At 40.4% G+C, this 20,333-nt stretch overlaps 1 protein-coding gene and 1 pseudogene across 2 annotated transcripts; both read left to right on the plus strand.

The window, feature by feature from the left end:
- Positions 1 to 2,463: 2,463 nt before the first annotated feature.
- LOC115565693 (uncharacterized) lies at positions 2,464 to 3,096 on the plus strand. The gene is made up of 2 exons (XM_030390896.2): positions 2,464 to 2,663; positions 2,729 to 3,096. Exons 1-2 carry the CDS (start codon positions 2,511 to 2,513, stop codon positions 3,080 to 3,082), a joined length of 507 nt encoding a protein of 168 aa, XP_030246756.2. The 5' UTR covers positions 2,464 to 2,510; the 3' UTR covers positions 3,083 to 3,096.
- A 6,486-nt stretch (positions 3,097 to 9,582) lies between these two features.
- LOC149090389 (uncharacterized) lies at positions 9,583 to 10,200 on the plus strand (annotated as a pseudogene). The gene is made up of 2 exons (XR_016197628.1): positions 9,583 to 9,780; positions 9,846 to 10,200. The product of XR_016197628.1 is annotated as an uncharacterized LOC149090389 (transcript).
- Positions 10,201 to 20,333: the final 10,133 nt, after the last annotated feature.

The following is a 20,333-nucleotide window of genomic DNA, read 5'->3' on the forward strand; positions in this document are numbered from 1 at the left end:
TATACACGAGTATGTGTTCAAATTTCAAGTCTCTAGCTTCAATAGCGGCGAAATGAACTGCGTTCATACGGACAGACGGACAGACGGACGGACGGACAGACGGACGGACAGCAAGACGGACATTGCACAAAACCAATATACTAATTCACTTCGTGAATGAGTATAAAAACCCTAAATCTATCTATATATATATATATAAAAGAGAGTTGTGAAAAGTTGCCCAGCGCTTATAACTCGAGATCTGCTGGACCAATTTTCATGGTTTTTGATTTGTCGGATTTGTCTCCGCTACGAGTAGGATAGTAGATCTTAAAAATACTGAAAAAATTCACGAATACTTGAAAACGCGGTTTTTTCCCTAAAGATTCAAATTTCTATTGATTCTCATTGGGCTGGACAACAGTGACAGTTTTCGGTCCTGCTCTCATATTATACAATAGTATAGAAGTAAATAAACAAATGTAGTCAGTCAGTGTACGGCACAACCTCAGGCGAACCTGACTATTCATAAAAAAGGCACATTTGATAAAAATAATACGCGTGCATACAGAAGCTAAATATTTCGAAAGTTCAGGTATTTGTTTGTCTCAAACATAAATTTGTTTAAATTATTTTTATTTATATTTCTCGATTATTTTTATGTGGTTTTGTGCCGTGTCCTAGAAGATCTAATCTTTCCCGGCGGACCCATGATGCAAGTAGGCAACGGAATAACGCGAGTCAATTGTCTGACGAAGAACGAGAAATGATAATTTCTCGAAGCGATTGCTGAATATCGGTAAGGACCGTATTGCTGTTGACGAATCGAATCGCTTGATTTCATTTCCTCAAAATTTTTGGAATTACATCTCATTAAAAGATGAGCTTATCAACAAAGTATTTCCGAATATCATTGCTTTCCACAAAAATACTAAATGGTTAAGTGAGCGAGCATTTTTGGCGGCTAAAAATAAAGATAAAGATTTTATAATTCAAAATCAAATCGTAGGTACTCTGTATTCATTCAAATCTATCGACTGTGTAACAAACGAAGAAGAAGCCACTAATTATTAAACTGAATTTTTGAACTCCTTGGATGTGCCTGGTTTACCACCGCACAATTTACAACTGAAAGTTGGCTAGGTAGTTATCATGTTTAGATGTTTAAACCAACCAAAGCTGTGCAATGGAACGCGTTTGGTGATCAACAAATCACAGGGCCAATCTTTGACTATTTGTGGACTCAATCTAGAAAATGCGTTTTTTTCTCATGGTCAATTGTACGTGGCATGCAAACCATTTGTTCTTGCACATGACCAAAAAACAAAGAAATTCGTGTACAAGGTGCTTGAATGAAAATCCGATTAATAAATAAATCGGAGTGTATCCCAACCTGAACAACATAGCTTTCAACAATTGTTTACCTAGAAATAATGGATAGGGCAATGCAACGTTTGCCGGGCCAGCTACTAATAAATAAATTATCAATCAAGGCAGATGCCACTGTAGCTAATTGTGAATGATTTTTAATTTATTTAAATTTGTCAATTATTCAAGAGAATATGTAGATCATATGCTGAAATTTCATTAAATTCGGTTAAGTCAATAGACTGGCCAATTAACAAACGCACGTGAAGCAGCTACAACAGTTTTCCTATATATATATCTCCTAAATAAGAGGCAGATTCTTACGCCTCTTTAGGGGCGTATCAAATATACAATGTAATTTTTTCATTTTTTGAGCGTAACCATCCTAATTTTGCATCTAGGTTACCGTTAGCTTGTTCTACAAGCTGGCCGAAAATGAAGTGTCTACGCCTAGTAAGGCCGTGGCAAATCGAAAAAAACGGATCTCTTTACAGTATAAGAGCTAAACTTACCGGCTAAATTGCTTATGAGGTGTGAATGAGTATTCTGCAGTTGGTAACGCCCGATGTTCTTACTTGTTTTTAAATCTCAGTATATATAGCGCGCATATCGAGCTCATCACTAAAAAACGATAACTCATTCCCATATTTTTTATCGATAAAAAAACATCGAAAATCTCCCACATCTTTAAAGGTAGAGTATCCAAATTTAAAATGTATATTAAGATTCATTTTCACAATTTCGATTTTTGTTCAAATTTATCCCCCTCCCATATATATTCACCCTCATATTTGTAAAAGGCGTACTTCAATTACTAGAGACTTTGGCTTCGGTATATTGTACATACATTTAAGCATTATGATTACTTTCTGAAAAGTTAATGTTTCATTAAGATCGTACGTCTACAAATTAAATTATTCAACAAATAAACTCAAAATATTGCCAACACCTCAGCGCAGGCCAAGCGCAATCGCTTGTATATGTTCTTGTGTGAGGATCTCGTAGTCGAGTAGTCTCGACTAGAGTTTTCTTACTTGTTTTAACTAAAAATGCTCTGATTTCTCTGTCAAATGTCATATATTTACTAAATATATGTTCATTTCTATGAATAAATAGAAACAGCTCCATCGCTCAGAAAATATATTTTATTAACTATTAATAAAATGCCTCCTAAAAAAGGAAAGAAATCAAAAAAGATTAAGCAAGGGGAAAAGAAATCTGAATTAATATTTGATGAAGGGACCGATGAGACTGATGTTCTAGAACTTAATTTTTATACAGATCTTAATGAAAATTTTTTTAATGAAGCCAGTCGGGTGAGCATTAAGTTTGCATGTGTTTAACCATCTTATTAAATGTATATGAATTTGATTATATCAAGATTGTGCAATTTTTGATGGAAGCCGAGCGGTTTTTTGAGGCTTCCCGTATAAAACGGTATGCAGATATAATATTTAATTTACACCGACGATACGTGGATGAAGTAAATGACAATCGAGTGCTGCGGCCACAAATCAAATCTACCGAAGAAAAACTACGTCTAGCACTTGATTTATCAGCAACATCGGAAGAGGCTTTACAAAAACTAAAAGACACATTAGGCGATGCTTGGAAAGAATCGGATGCATCGGCTCTGCGCGAGCAACTAGTGCAAGAAAAGCTTCAAGAAGTTTTAATAAAATGTGAGGGTATAGGGGATCGCGACGCTGGAAAAACAGATGATGCTGCAGAGTAAGTTATAACATATAAAAAAAATTAATAAATTTGGAATGTATATGTATGAGAGAACAGTTTCCCTTAGCCGATCACTTCTCAAACGATTCTGACTTCTTTGTCTCTATGATTTCTTGTGTCTACAACCGAACCACACTCGTGGACTGCTAAATACGCTGTCACGTCGCTCTAACGGGACTTTTTCATACTACAAAAGTGGTAGTGTACGGTCGTTTTAGTTTTCTGCTCAGCAAATTTGCCTGATTTTCATAATTAATCATTTTTATTAAATTGTTCACACAACTGCGGTCGGTTTGTTTAAAAATTCATGTGCAAGGCTTGATCCGTGGTTTGCTGTATCTCTTTTAAAATTTCTTTTTAATTTGTTGAAGTTTGGTGCAGCGTCGTATTTACATTTATTTTGCACTTTGTTATAATTTTCTATTTTCTGGCGCTCTCCCTGTCTTTATTCTCTACTCTTTACACGTTAGTTAGTGTGAGTGTGAGCATACTTGCTCTCTCGATTTCGGTCGTCGTGCTGTGCAAATAACTTTCTGTGTTTCTTTCGTTACGCTCTGAAACGACTGTTTTGTTGTTGACTATCTATCTCAACATAATCTTTCGTTCTGCTCTTCAACGGCTGATTGTTGTTGGACTCGGTCTGTCAACATATTTTAAACTCTCTTTGTTTTTATATCTGCTGCATTTCTGTAATATTTCTAATTTGATCCCAATTGCCAATATGAGCTGCTGCAAAAAATCTTGCACGTTCAGGCAAGCAGTGGACTCTGCACAAGCGCAATTTGTCAATTGCTGCTTGTGCGATAATATGATGACAACAAGATTATGTCCACGGTAAAAATTGGTAGTGGGGGTGTTCGCTGGTCTTGTCCGATTTGTTTAGAAAGGCAGATCCATTTTTCTAAAATGTACAGCGCTGTAAGGGCTCAGTTTTTATACCCTGAACCCATTGAAAATGGGAAATCAGGGTATAATGGTTTTGTTAAAAGTATGTAACAGGCAGAAGGATGCGTGGCAGACCCCACAAAGTATATATATTCTTGATCAGGGCGACGAGCTGAGTCGATTTGGCCCTGTCCGTCTGTCTGTCTGTCCTTCCGTATGTATGAACGCGTCGATTTCAGAAGATATAAGAGCTAGAGACTTGTTTTTTTAATAACCGTATATACAGCGCGGATGTCGAGTTTATTTTTAAAAATCGATAACTATTCCTGATATTTTGTTATCGATTAAAAACATTATTAATCAAGGCAGACGCCAGTGAAGCTAATTCTGAATGATTTTTAATTTGTTCAAATTTGTCAATTATTCAATAGAATATGTAGATCATATGCTGAAAGTTTCATTAAATTCGGTTTAGTCAATCGACGTAAAAAAATAACAAAATGTTTGGCCAATTAACAAACGCACGTGCTGCAGCAACAGCAGTTTTCTTATACGTGTGCACACATTCATTCATACATCGTCTAGCACATTCTTAGAATCACATCAGTTAGTTTCGTTTAGTTCTGCTAGATGGCGTTGCATCAGTGTATCTATTTCAGTTTTGTCATTGGAAATTCAAGCAGAGGGTTGGCGTCATGGTAGAAGGCGCGGCGCTCGATCGCGAGGTCTCGGGTTCAAACTCAGGGCGTGTCGTAGCTCTTTTTTTTAATTGTTTCAAAATGTTTATATATTTAATTAAATGAGTTTTCTATTTCATTTATATTTTTAAAAACATCGAAATTGAAATTCGAACCATACTAAATGTGCTTTTCTATTAGTTTGGTTCAGGGTAGTATCTAGTCGAGCGCTCTCGACTAGTTTTTTACTTGTTTTTCTTACTAACACTTTCTTTTTATAGCTTCATTAGTTTCATTAGCATATATTAAGATGCATTTTAGACACTTTTGGTTTTTGTTAAAATTTACCCCCCACCCTTAAATCCACCCCCTCACCATCATCTTTGTAAAAGTCGTATATCAAATACTAGAAACTTGTGCTTCGGTATATGTGATTACGTTCTGAAAGTTTCATTGCGATCGTACGTCTAGAAATTAAATTATTCGACAAATAAGTTCTCATAATACTGCCAACACTGCAGCGCAACCCAGCTCAATCGCCTGTATATGCGTGTGTGTGTGCGTGTGTTTGTTTGTATACGTGCGTGTGCTTGTTTGTATTCGTGTGTGTGTGTTTGTGCTAATTATTATTGAAATATCAGTTGCTTAGAGGGTTCAGGGGATCTTGTAGTCGAGCAGTCTCGACTAGAGCTTTCTTACTTGTTTTTAATAGCTTTAAGAAATAAATAAATAAATAATTAATAAACAAGTAAGAACGTTGCAGTCGGGCGCTACCGACTGCGGAATACTCATTCACAGTCCCTTTGTAAATTTAATTTAATTAAAAAAAATTAGTACAAAACAATTATGCTTTTTGATTATATTGTAGCTTTTGGTAATTTTTATCGAGTAATCGATAATTATTATATTGATCGTGCACTTTTTGAGTACAAATGTATGGTAATTTTCGTTGATAGCTTTCGGTCACACCTATTGCAGATTCTTTAGCGTTTGCTTACATTACAAATGCGCGCTTTTTAGCATTCTAAGAATTGCGATTGATTTCTGGATTTTCTAGCTGTTATTGTAGTTTTGTCAGATGACGCTCTGTTATTAGCTTATTGTATTTTAGCTACCAGTTTGTGAAGCAAAGCGATAGCGTGGGCGCTAAAGGCGTCGCAAGTTATGTTACGGCGACGGAGGTTCAAATCCCCATGGGGTTTTTTTTATTTTTTTTATCATACATATTTCGTTTTTTATAAAATAGATATTTTATTATTTTCTCTAATTGAACAATTTTATAAGTTTAAATTTGTTTCTTCAAGCCCTCATATATGTATGTACGCATATATGCATGTATATGTATGTACATAAGTCTGCACGCATATGTAGCATCAAGCATTACAGCCTTTCTTATGCACGCGCTCATTTGTATGATGGCGCCGGCTAAATTTGTGCTTGTTATTTTGACAAACATGGCTTGGGTGCGAGTTCAAATCCCGCGGAAAACTCTTTTTTGTAAATTGCAAATTTTGTTATTTTAGCCTCTTTTATATTTTTTAAGTATTTAAATTTTATTTTTAAATTTTATAAAATCTTTTCTTCCGTGTTATCAATGCCTATTAAGCCTATTTGTATATACATACATGTACATACATAGATAGCTCAAGCATATAAATGTCGCAATTTAATGCTACAAATGCCAATTGCCACGCCCCTAGTGGCCGTAGACACCTCATTTTTGGCCAGTTCTTAGAAAGAGATAACGGTAACATATATGCGAAATTTGAATGCTTACGCTCAAAAAATGTGAAAATTACAGGGTATTTTTCGATATGCCACGCCCCCAAAGAGGCGTGACAATTATTTTTGGGGCATCGATAGACGAGGTTATCAGTAACTCAACTATCCAAATTTGAAGCTTCTAGCTCTTAAACTGTAGGAGATATAAAGTTTGCCACGCCCTCTTTGGGCGGACATATATCTACTATAGCTTGTTGGACTTGGGAGGTCAACTCGCGTATATATACCAAATTTCAAGTCTGTAGCATCAATAGTACCTAAAATATAGCCAAATTTGAAAAATCACTATATCTTCACGTCCGATTTGCCACGCCCCTATTAGGCGTAGACATAAAATGTTTTCATCAGTCATTATAGAATTATAGCATTGGCTCACGTGCGAAATTTCAACGTTCTAGCTTTAGAACTTTAGGAGATACAGTTTTATCTGATTTGCCACGCCCCCAATGGGCGTAGATATATCCACTATAGCTTTTTAGACTTGGGGGGTCAATGCGGATCTACATACCAAATTTCAACTCTCTAGCTCTTCAACTAACATGATTTCTGGTATATCGGAAAATTCATTTTCCGATTTGCCCCGCCCCTAGTGGGCGGATCGGGAAAATTTTAACACTTTATAAATCGGAGTTATACACGAGTATGTGTTCAAAATTTCAAATCTCTAAATCTCTAGCTTCAATAGCGGCGAAATGAACTGCGTTCATACGGACAGACGGACAGACGGACGGACGGACAGACGGACGGACAGCAAGACGGACATTGCACAAAACCAATATACTAATTCACTTCGTGAATGAGTATAAAAACCCTAAATTTATCTATATATATATTTATATAAAAGAGAGTTGTGAAAAGTTGCCCAGCGCTTATAACTCGAGATCTGCTGGACCAATTTTCATGGTTTTTGATTGTCGGATTTGTCTCCGCTACGAGTAGGATAGTAGATCTTAAAAATACTGAAAAAATTCACGAATACTTGAAAACGCGGTTTTTTCCCTAAAGATTCAAATTTCTATTGATTCTCATTAGGCTGGACAACAGTGACAGTTTTCGGTCCTGCTCTCATATTATACAATAGTATAGAAGTAAATAAACAAATGTAGTCAGTCAGTGTACGGCACAACCTCAGGCGAACCTGACTATTCATAAAAAAGGCACATTTGATAAAAATAATACGCGTGCATACAGAAGCTAAATATTTCGAAAGTTCAGGTATTTGTTTGTCTCAAACATAAATTTGTTTAAATTATTTTTATTTATATTTCTCGATTATTTTTATGTGGTTTTGTGCCGCGTCCTAGAAGATCTAATCTTTCCCGGCGGACCCATGATGCAAGTAGGCAACGGAATAACGCGAGTCAATTGTCTGACGAAGAACGAGAAATGATAATTTCTCGAAGCGATTGCTGAATATCGGTAAGGACCGTATTGCTGTTGACGAATCGAATCGCTTGATTTCATTTCCTCAAAATTTTTGGAATTACATCTCATTAAAAGATGAGCTTATCAACAAAGTATTTCCGAATATCATTGCTTTCCACAAAAATACTAAATGGTTAAGTGAGCGAGCATTTTTGGCGGCTAAAAATAAAGATAAAGATTTTATAATTCAAAATCAAATCGTAGGTACTCTGTATTCATTCAAATCTATCGACTGTGTAACAAACGAAGAAGAAGCCACTAATTATTAAACTGAATTTTTGAACTCCTTGGATGTGCCTGGTTTACCACCGCACAATTTACAACTGAAAGTTGGCTAGGTAGTTATCATGTTTAGAAGTTTAAACCAACCAAAGCTGTGCAATGGAACGCGTTTGGTGATCAACAAATCACAGGGCCAATCTTTGACTATTTGTGGACTTAATCTAGAAAATGCGTTTTTTTCTCATGGTCAATTGTACGTGGCATGCAAACCATTTGTTCTTGCACATGACCAAAAAACAAAGAAATTCGTGTACAAGGTGCTTGAATGAAAATCCGATTAATAAATAAATCGGAGTGTATCCCAACCTGAACAACATAGCTTTCAACAATTGTTTACCTAGAAATAATGGATAGGGCAATGCAACGTTTGCCGGGCCAGCTACTAATAAATAAATTATCAATCAAGGCAGATGCCACTGTAGCTAATTGTGAATGATTTTTAATTTATTTAAATTTGTCAATTATTCAAGAGAATATGTAGATCATATGCTGAAATTTTCATTAAATTCGGTTAAGTCAATAGACTGGCCAATTAACAAACGCACGTGAAGCAGCTACAACAGTTTTCCTATATATATATCTCCTAAATAAGAGGCAGATTCTTACGCCTCTTTAGGGGCGTATCAAATATACAATGTAATTTTTTCATTTTTTGAGCGTAGCCATCCTAATTTTGCATCTAGGTTACCGTTAGCTTGTTCTACAAGCTGGCCGAAAATCAAGTGTCTACGCCTAGTAAGGCCGTGGCAAATCGAAAAAAACGGATCTCTTTACAGTATAAGAGCTAAACTTACCGGCTAAATTGCTTATGAGGTGTGAATGAGTATTCTGCAGTTGGTAACGCCCGATGTTCTTACTTGTTTTTAAATCTCAGTATATATAGCGCGCATATCGAGCTCATCACTAAAAAACGATAACTCATTCCCATATTTTTTATCGATAAAAAAACATCGAAAATCTCCCACATCTTTAAAGGTAGAGTATCCAAATTTAAAATGTATATTAAGATTCATTTTACACCATTTCGATTTTTGTTCAAATTATATATTATATATTCCATATATATTCACCCTCATATTTGTAAAGGGCGTACGTCAATTACTAGAGACTTTTGCTTCGGTATATTGTACACACATTTAAGCATTATGATTACTTTCTGAAAAGTTAAAGTTTCATTAAGATCGTACGTCTACAAATTAAATTATTCAACAAATAAACTCAAATTATTGCTAACACTTCAGCGCAGCGCAAGCGCAATCGCTTTTATATGTTCTTGTGTGTGCGTGCGAATTAGTATTGAAATATCAGTTGCTTGAAGGGTTCAGAGGATCTCGTAGTCGAGTAGTCTCGACTAGAGTTTTCTTACTTGTTTTAACTAAAAATGCTCTGATTTCTCTGTCAAATGTCATATATTTACTAAATAAATGTTCATTTCTATGAATAAATAGAAACAGCTCCATCGCTCAGAAAATATATTTTATTAACTATTAATAAAATGCCTCCTAAAAAAGGAAAGAAATCAAAAAAGATTAAGCAAGGGGAAAAGAAATCTGAATTAATATTTGATGAAGGGACCGATGAGACTGATGTTCTAGAACTTAATTTTTATACAGATCTTAATGAAAATTTTTTTAATGAAGCCAGTCGGGTGAGCATTAAGTTTACATGTGTTTAACCATCTTATTAAATGTATATGAATTTGATTATATCAAGATTGTGCAATTTTTGATGGAAGCCGAGCGGTTTTTTTGAGGCTTCCCGTATAAAACGGTATGCAGATATAATATTTAATTTACACCGACGATACGTGGATGAAGTAAATGACAATCGAGTGCTGCGGCCACAAATCAAATCTACCGAAGAAAAACTACGTCTAGCACTTGATTTATCAGCAACATCGGAAGAGGCTTTACAAAAACTAAAAGACACATTAGGCGATGCTTGGAAAGAATCGGATGCATCGGCTCTGCGCGAGCAAACTAGTGCAAGAAAGCTTCAAGAAGTTTTAATAAAATGTGAGGGTATAGGGGATCGCGACGCTGGAAAAACAGATGATGCTGCAGAGTAAGTTATAACATATAAAAAAAAAAATTAAAAATTTGGAATGTATATGTATGAGAGAACACTTTCCCTTAGCCGATCACTTCTCAAACGATTCTAACTTCTTTGTCTCTATGATTTCTTGTGTCCACAACCGAACCACACTCGACGACTGCTAAATACGCTGTCACGTCGCTCTAACGGGACTTTTTCATACTACAAAAGTGGTAGTGTACGGTCGTTTTAGTTTTCTGCTCAGCAAATTTGCCTCATTTTCATAATTAATCATTTTTATTAAATTGTTCACACAACTGCGGTGGGTTTGTTTAAAAATTCATGTGCAAGGCTTGATCCGTGGTTTGCTGTATCTCTTTTTAAATTGCTTTTTAATTTGTTGAAGTTTGGTGCAGCGTCGTATTCACATTTATTTTGCACTTTGTTATAGTTTTGTATTTTCTGACGCTCTCCCTGTCTTTATTCTCTACTCTTTACACGTTAGTTAGTGTGAGTGTGAGCATACTTGCTCTCTCGATTTCGGTCGTCGTGCTGTGCAAATAACTCTCTGTGTTTCTTTCGTTACGCTCTGAAACGACTGTTTTGTTGTTGACTATCTATCTCAACATAATCTTTCGTTCTGCTCTTCAACGGCTGATTGTTGTTGGACTCGGTCTGTCAACATATTTTAAACTCTCTTTGTTTTTATATCTGCTGCATTTCTGTAATATTTCTAATTTGATCCCAATTGCCAATATGAGCTGCTGCAAAAAATCTTGCACGTTCAGGCAAGCAGTGGACTCTGCACAAGCGCAATTTGTCAATTGCTGCTTGTGCGATAATATGATGACAACAAGATTATGTCCACGGTAAAAATTGGTAGTGGGGGTGTTCGCTGGTCTTGTCCGATTTGTTTAGAAAGGCAGATCGATTTTTCTAAAATGTACAGCGCTGTAAGGGCTCAGTTTTTATACCCATTTGAACCCATTTAAAATGGGAAATCAGGGTATAATGGTTTTGTTAAAAGTATGTAACAGGCAGAAGGATGCGTGGCAGACCCCACAAAGTATATATATTCTTGATCAGGGCGACGAGCTGAGTCTATTTGGCCCTGTCCTTCTGAAATCGACGCGTTCAAACATACGGACAGACGGACGGACGGACTGACAGACGGACAGGGCTAAATCGACTCAGCTCGTCGCCCTGATCAAGAATATATATACTTTGTGGGGTCTGCCACGCCTCCTTCTGCCTGTTACATACATTTCAACAAAACCATTACACCCTGATTTCCCATTTTCAATGGATTCAGGGTATAAACATTCTTAGAAGAAATAAAAAACACTAAAGCCATTCATAGGAATATACATATAATGTATGTAAAAGAAGAATTCAGGAGAATCCCTCATCAAAAGGGGGAGGAGTTGTGCAACCAAATTAGCAAAGCATTTTAGTGAGTAAGCGTCGCCGCGCCTTCCATCGAAAATGCTCGCCACCGTTTCTAGTGAAAATGCTCGCCGCCGCTTCCATCGAAAATGCTCAGCTAGCAACAATAAATGTAAGCAACGAATACATGTATACATGTTTATATACATGTATACATGTATATAAACGTTGAAAACGCTCAGCTAGCAACAATAAGTGTAAGCAACAATTAGTCTTAAGATTCATTCCGAACAGAACAGAAGTTCTTATTATTCCGTCCGGGAAACTGCCGACCACCAGCACTTTCAAACGCTGTCCAGTCGTTACCAGGTCCATTCCGAAGCCCGCGAGTTCAGTCAATATGTCTTTGTCCGATTTCATCGCAGCTTCAGATAGGCTCATTAAATTCGAAGCCCGCATCGACGGTCACGGAGATTCTAACGCCACCCATGCGGCTCAGCTCCGGGTTTTCGAGATCCGCCGAGATCGTGTCAAGAAATTATGGGATGATGCTGAGCAGCAGTATAAGGTCTGTGCCCGAGCGTTGAGCCAAGGGGCGAGCAGTGGCGAAGTTGAAGCCATGGAGGCTAAATTCGACAACTGCGATAGTCTGTATGAGCGGTGTACGACTCACCTGGGGGTGCAAATCGATGCACTTTCCGCATCGAGTACACCGCCCGCTCCTATGTGCGCTCCTTTCGCCTCGTCTGGAGGCTGTCGTCTTCCACCCGTTGATACGGAAGTGTTCCATGGCGACTCCGTGATCTTTTCACTGCAATTTACCGGTGGAAAAGTTATTCCACCTCAACTCAAAAACAGCAGAAGAGGCAAATGCCTTAGTCGCCGAGTGCCCGCTCACGAACGATGGCTTTGCATCGGCCTGGGACGCCTTGTGTGACCGGTACGAGAACAAGCGACTGTGAGTGAACAGCCAGCTTAAGATCCTTCTCAATCTCCCCAAGGTCACCAAAGAATCAGGCGCGGCTCTCAGAGAGTTGCATGGCACCATTCATCGGTGTGTCATTGCCACCGAGCAAGCTCAGATCTCTACGGAGAACTGGGATTGTATCCTTGTGTTCTTGTGCACTTCCAAGTTACCTGAACACACTCGATCTCTTTGGGACCATTCGCTCATTAGAAAATCAGACATCCCAACCTGGAGAGACGTAAGTCTCTTCATTAGCGAAAATGCTCGCGCGCTTGAAGCTATGGAGGGTGATAAGTCCATCCCAAAGGTCCCAGGTGCAGAGATCTACGATCACCACCTCTCATAGAGGTGTCTCGAGACACAAGTCCATTCTAAGACCAAAAAGTGCGATTTGTGTAGTAAAGAGAACCATCCGGTTCGACTGTGTCCTCGCTTTGTCCAAATGTCCCTTGCAGCGCGCGAGACCTACATTAAGCAAAAGCAACTCTGTCTGAATTGCTTTGCGCAAGGTCATCAGCTGCGTGACTGCACCAGCATCCATAATTTCGCCAAGTGCAAGGGGAGGCACAGCAACCAGCTCCTCGGCCGGAGCCGCTTCGACTCCAGGTACGTCCGAAGTACCTCGTAATGTGCAGTCATATTTCGCGGCCAATACTCAAGGGGTCCTGCACGGTACGGCCGTAATTGACGTGTGTCACTTGAAGGTCACATATCCGGCCAGGGCTCTAATCGATTCGGGGTCTAATGAAGTTACCTTTTCGATGAAACCAAGACTCCGCATTGAGGCCTCAGCCTTGGTCATCCCGCGACTCTACGGCAATCTCCCATCATCGATCGTTCATGGGGGCTTCCGCCCTAACCTCTGCGGATCACTTATGGGCCAAGACACAATCTTTGCCTGGATTCTTACGGGTCCAGTCACTAAGAAGCCTCAAGAGTCGATATCCGCTTTCACGACTAGAGTTACTATCCTCCACGATGAAAAACTCGATCACCTCATCATTAAATTTTGGGAGGTGGAGAATTTCCCCAAGGTAGCTAGTAAACCAGACTATGCGTGTGAGGATAAAGTTGTCCGAACCACATGAAGAGACAAGTCTGGCTCCTACGTCGTGACTCTTCCGTTCAAAAATCCGGACCATCCTGACTTAGGTTATTCGCGATCCATCGCGCTTGGGCAGTTTCTCAAGAATGAGAGTAGATTGTTTAAGAACCCGACACTCAAGGCCGAATACGAAGCTATCCTGCAAGAGTATCTCGACTTGGGTCATATGAAGCCAGTGTCTACACATTGCAATCCTGCAATAAGCAACTTCTATTTGCCTCACCATGCTGTCTTCAAGCCCGACAGCACCACCACCAAAGTCAGGGTGGTGTTCAATGCTTCGTGCCCATCTTCCAATGGTGAGAGCCTGAATGATATCCTTCATCCCGGCCCTGTCCTTCAGTCCGACCTCACGATGCAAATCCTCCAATGGCGATACTATCGATACGTGTTCAATGCCGATATCACAAAGATGTATCACCAAATTTTGGATCAAAACACACCCCTTTCCAGCGGATCCTGTTCCGTAAGCCAGACGGCAACATCGGGGACTTCGAGCTAAGCACCGTTACTTTTGGAGTAAACTGTGCTCCCTTCCTGGCTTTAAGAGTTCTCAAACAGCTCGCAGATGACGTGAGATCCCGTTTGCCTCTCGCCAGCAAGGTCATCTCCGAGTGCATGTACGTCGATCCATGGACTGTTTGAAGGCTATCCCGAAGAGTCATCGGCTGTGCGAGGACTTCTTAGAGCTAGAAGATTCAAGCACAGCAAAGACTCTAGGCCTACGTTGGCAAGCGCAAGCCGATCTTTTCCTTTTTTGGCCCACTGACATTTCTCTTCAGGAGACCTACACAAAAAGGTCCTCAGCTTCTCGAGACACTATCCAATTTCATGGGTTTTACGTACGCAATTGGACAACTTTCGTCGCTAATCGGATTAGTAAAATAACTGAACTCACCAATCCTGGTGACTGGCATCACGTGAGCTCAGAACAGAATTCAGCAGACATAGCTAGCAGGGGGGCTCATCCACAAGAGCTCCTCTCAAATCCGCTATGGTTCCATGGACCAGATTGGCTTCGACTTTCCCAGTCCCACTGGCCTCTCTTTCCCGCTCCTAACTTGAAGACGGTTAAGGAACGCGGCAACTTCGTAGCCTCCAGTTGAATTCCTGAGCAGGTTCTCAGAATTCCAAAAAGCACTTTGCGTGACTGCATGGATCTACCGATTTTTTAATCTATGCAAGAAAACTCTCGTGCCTTCGTCATTAGAGCTCAGCGCTAGCGAATTAAATAAAGCTCAAACCCATCTAATCATTTTGAGCCAACGGATGAAATACTCCAAAGAGATCAACTGTCTGCGTCATAAGCAACAACTTCCGATCTCTAGTTCAATCCGCAACCTCAATCCTTTTCTGGATAAGGAGGGAGTTCTGAGAGCATGCGGGCGTAGAAGAGCTTCCGCCTCCTTAACCTACGATGAACGACATCCAATCATCGTACCATATGGCTGCTCCTTTTCAAGGCTTTTGGTCCACTTCACCCATCGCATATCCTTGAATGGTGGAAACCAGCTAACTATGCGACTCATCCGTTCGCAATTTCGGATCCCCAAACTGAAGGTCCTCATCAAATCGGTCATAAACTCATGCAAATCCTGCGTAGTTTATCGCAAGCGTCTCCAAACGCAAATAATGGGCGACCTGCCAACTGAACGGACAACCTTCTCCAGGCCCTTCACATTCGTAGGCGTCGACTTTGCAGGCCCCTTCGATGTGAAGAACTACACCGGACGCGCCTGCCTCATTACAAAGGGGTACGTCTGCGTGTTTGTGTGTTTCAGCACCAAGGCCATCCACCTCCAGGCCACCTCCGACCTAACCACTGAGAAATTCTTGGCGGCATTCTCCCGCTTGGTGGCTCGGCGTGGATGCCCGCAAATAGTGATGACAAAAAAAAATCATTTCGATTATTTAATCATATGATTTGTTTTTAGGTGCATTAAAGATTAATTGCAATTAATCGCGGAAAAATGAAAAAATTGATTAATCAAATGATTTTTTGAATGCGCTTAATTTATTTTTTATGAACTCCTTTTAGAAGCACAAATAACAACAACAGTAAAGAATATAAATGCTTAAATGCTGAGTTAAGAAATAGTAGTTGTGAGAGATGCTCTGTATGTAGACTGTTCCTTTTTTCGGTTAATGTGGCACCCGCCTTGGAAAAAAGACGCTGCGCTGGTACCGAAGTGCCTATTAAAAAACAATACCGACAACCTATAACATATAGCTTAGGGTATACAGTACGCATCTCTTCCCAGGCGTTGACGATATCACGTTTCAATTCAAAAAGAGGAGCATTTAAAAAAGACTGAGCTCGTCCTGAATTTGAAAATGGGTACCGTCTTTCTTACTGGTTTTGTGGACCAGCGCCTTGTGGTGGGTCCATAAATCGAACTCAGCTTCGCTAGTAGATGAGCCGACTGCTTCCTAAACTTTCATTTATATTTGAAAACTCCGCCACTTCTTGTCGTATGCGGTTCATACCTGAAGCCAAGGCAAGAGGATCCCTGAAATGCATCTTTAATTTAGAACAAAATCTCCAAACTTTATTAATTGTTGGTGCCATAATTACGCTTCGCTTTCTAACTCTTACGCACCAATGTTGCTTTTTTTGAGCAAATAATCGATTGTCTCGGTTATTCAAAACCCATTGTGCGATACAATTAAATCGTGAATTGAAACAAAGTAATCGATTATTGTGTATCATATGGTTAATCGTGCCATCACTACCCGCAAAAGCTCTACTCCGACAACGGGAAGACGTTTGTCGGAGCTGCGAAAATCTTATCGCAAGACTTCTTGGAATCTCTCTGCTTGCAAAGCACACTCTCCATCGCCTATCCTGGCATTTTAATCCACCGAGTGCCTTGTGGGGAAGCAGGGGTGAAGAGCTTCAAGGCCCTATTCTACAAATCCACCGCCACGACAAAATATACTTTTGAAGAGCTTTCAACCCTCTTGGAGAGAATAGAAGCCTGTCTCAACTCAAGACCTCTAGCGCCCATGTCCGACGATTCCACCGACCTACTAGCCCTTACTCCGGGTCATTTCCTAGTCGGTGGGCCTCTACTCTCAATTACTGAGCCCAGAATTACAGAAGACGCGATGTCTATTCTGAATCGCTGGCAGCGACTTAAGGCTCTTCACCAACAATTTTGTTTCCGTTGGAAGGAAGAGTATCTTAAGGAGCTGCATATACGTAATAAGTGGCAGTGCACCGAACGCGACTTAAAGGTCGGTGACATGGTCATTGTTAAGGACGACAACGTCGCCATCGACGAATGGCGACTTGGCCGTGTCCACCTCACCCACTCAGGAGATGATGGGAAGATCCGAGTGGCGGACGTTTTCACTTCCCGGGGCATCATCCGTAGACCCGCCCATAAGTTGGTTATCCTACCAACGGAGGGCAATAACCATGTGCTGTCCAACTAACTCTGTATGTGCGTCGATTTCCATCACTCATGCTCGGTACATCTCTCCTTTTCAGCTATGCCACCAGCCACTCGTCCTGTGCAGATACCCGGCATCAACTCCTTCCGATGCCGAGTATGCAGAAAAATCCACGCTCTGCGGAAGTGCATGCGGTTCCTGGGCCTTCCGTCTGAAAAACGTCTTCGCTCTTGTTGTCGCGTGAACTGCTTGCGGCTTAACATACTGCTATTGCAGGCACTCTGTATTTGGGCTACCATTTGGCATGCTCTGGCCTCAGCATTAACAATTGTGCTCAGAGACTGAATGGCCTCAGAAAAGACCGCGGGATCAAAAGTATCTAGCCGATACGACTCCCTCCACAAGGGTGACGCCCTGGCAAGTGGCTCACCTATTGTGAATAGAAGTGCCGTATGATCGCTGCCCGTATAGCTATCGCAATGGCTCCATGTTGCTCCCCGAAAGAGGGATGAAGTGACAAAAGTAACTGAAGGTGTACTCGTGGCCAGTGTTGAGCAGTGCAACATCTAGTGTCGAGGACACGACCTCTGGCATTTGTTGTGAAGCTACCCCATTCTAACGTCCAGGAGTTAAAATCTCCAGCTATAATGGCCTTCCGACCCATAGCATCCTCGGCAAGCTCGTCGAGCACCGTCGTGAGTTCACTGAGCTGCAGGCTGGGGGCCAGATAGCAACTGTAAAGCCATAAGTTACCATATCGGGCGCTTACGAACCCATTGAATGACTTAACATTCGAAAGTACGTTCGTTGAGTTGCCGCATACCCACAACGCAGCTTTGCCCATGTCCTAGGGCAGCTGGTTATACAGTGGTGGGGCTCACTGAGAAAAGCTATGTCTATACATTTTTCCGTAATGGTCTGCTCTAGAAGGTCTTAGTCAGCAATACAATGATTTAAGTTAAGCTGCAAGAACCTTAACATTTCATTTTACGAGCAGCTTCACGGTAAGATGGGCACTTGAAGCTGCCTGCTGAATGGTCCGTCTGCTTTTCACCTTTCCGGATGCAGAGCCTACATTTTGGTGGCTTGGTGCATGCTTTTGCACTGTGACCCATCTCTCCACTGTTGCTGTTCGAATTCGTCTGTCAACCTACCTGGTTGGTTTTATCGGCTGCAGCCCGTAGAACCATTGGCTCTATTGGATTTGCTGCGCTTTTATTGTGCCTCGGCTTTTTCGAGGGAGTTTTCCTCTGCTCAGTGGCAACCTCCCTCGACCGCTGGGGCGTATTACTAACTGCTGTAGCACTAAAACTGGCTGTTTTAGGCTTCTGAGCTACTTCCTTGACCAGCGTGGTCTGCACCTCTCAGTCTTTGACCGGACTGACCAGCCTAGCCAGCTCCTCTCTCATTAGTGCATTTATATGCCGCTGCCCCCCAAATAGGGCAGACAAACGCTCTAGCGTAACTCCCATTTGAGCTAACGCTTCTTTTAATGACTGAGTGCCAGGCACCCAGCCACTGGAGACTGATTACAAGTCGACTGATGCGGCAAGGCCCTCTGTTGTTGCTGCGGCGATCGCTGCAACGAGGAACGGCGCACTAAAGCTTGCAGCTCCTCCTCCATCATGGCCTCCATATTGCTCCGACTACCACGGCGTGAAGCCTGTAGTGGGCACTGCCTACTAATATAATTTGAGTTTAGAGACCGCAGTAACTTAAACTCAACCTAACTACAGCGAGAGCCCGAAAGTATGCACTACTTTTAATACCTGCTACCTCACACCAGCAGCTAGGTTGCTGACTTAGCAACTCACCAAAGTTAGTGAGCAGCTGATTGTCCGCTGCAATTTCCAGCATTACTAACAGCTGTTAGAGTGAATGCACCTGATTTTTTATTATTTGTGACATATCTTCACAAGGAAAAACACAGATAAAGCTATTGTCCACGATAGATCACGATGACATCGACCGTACTCCACGAAAACGCAACTCGAACTGTGTCTGTGTGTGTGTGCTAATTATTATTGAAATATCAGTTGCTTAGAGGGTTCAGGGGATCTTGTAGTCGAGCAGTCTCGACTAGAGCTTTCTTATTTGTTTTCAATAGCTTTAAGAAATAAATAAATAAATAATAAATAAATAAATAATGAAAATAATAAATAAATTCTCAATCAAGGCAGATGCCACTGTAGCTAATTGTGAATGATTTTTAATTTTTTTTAATTTGTCAATTGTTCAATAGAATATGTAGATCATATGCTGAATGTTTCATTAAATTCGGTTAAGTCAATAGACTGGCCAATTAACAAACGCACGTGAAGCAGCTACAACATTTTCCTATATATATATCTCCTAAATAAGAGTTAGATTGTTACGCCTCTTTAGGGGCGTATCAAAAATTCAATGTAATTTCTTGATTTTTTTAGCGTAACCATCCTAATTTTGCATCTAGGTTACCGTTAGCTTGTTCTACAAGCTGGCCGAAAATGAAGTGTCTACGCCTAGTAAGGCCGTGGCAAATCGAAAAAAACGGATCTCTTTACAGTATTAGAGCTAAACTTACCGGCTAAATTGCTTATGAGGTGTGAATGAGTATTCTGCAGTTGGTAACGCCCGATGTTCTTACTTGTTTTTAAATCTCAGTATATATAGCGCGCATATCGAGCTCATCACTAAAAAACGATAACTCATTCCCATATTTTTTATCGATAAAAATCTTATCGAAAATCTCCCACATCTTTAAAGGTAGAGTGTCCAAACTTCAAATGTATATTAGGATTCGATTTTAGTTAATTTTACTCTCCTCTCATATATATTCACCCTCATATTTGTAAAAGGCGTACTTCAATTACTAGAGACTTTTGCTTCTTTCTGAAAAGTTAAAGTTTCATTAAGATCGTACTCAACTCAAAATATTGTCAACACTTCAGCGCAGCGCAAGCGCAATTGCTTGTATATGTTCTTGTGTGTGCGTGCGAATTATTATTGAAATATCAATTGCTCGTCGTAGTCGAGTAGTCTCGACTAGAGTTTTCTTACTTGTTATACCCATTCACGAAGTGAATTAGTATATTGGTTTTGTGCAATGTCCGTCTTGCTGTCCGTCCGTCTGTCCGTCCGTCCGTCTGTCCGTCTGTCCGTATGAACGCAGTTCATTTCGCCGCTATTGAAGCTAGAGACTTGAAATTTGGAACACAAACTCGTGTATAACTCCGATTTATAAATTGTTAAAATTTTCCCGATCCACCCACTAGGGGCGGATCATGTTAGTTGAAGAGCTAGAAATTTGTATGTAGATCCGCGTTGACCCCCC

This window comes from Drosophila navojoa, unplaced genomic scaffold, assembly GCF_054131105.1.
Source record: "Drosophila navojoa isolate 15081-1374.11 unplaced genomic scaffold, UAZ_NAV_1.0 NAV_Backbone_95, whole genome shotgun sequence".
Taxonomy (NCBI): Eukaryota; Metazoa; Arthropoda; class Insecta; order Diptera; family Drosophilidae; genus Drosophila; species Drosophila navojoa.

Coding starts and splice junctions, on each gene's coding strand:
- LOC115565693 (XM_030390896.2), top strand. CDS start 2,511: ATGCCTCCTAAAAAAGGAAAGAAATCAAAAAAGATTAAGCAAGGGGAA. Junction 2,664..2,728: donor TTTTTAATGAAGCCAGTCGG/GTGAGCATTAAG, acceptor GATTATATCAAG/ATTGTGCAATTTTTGATGGA.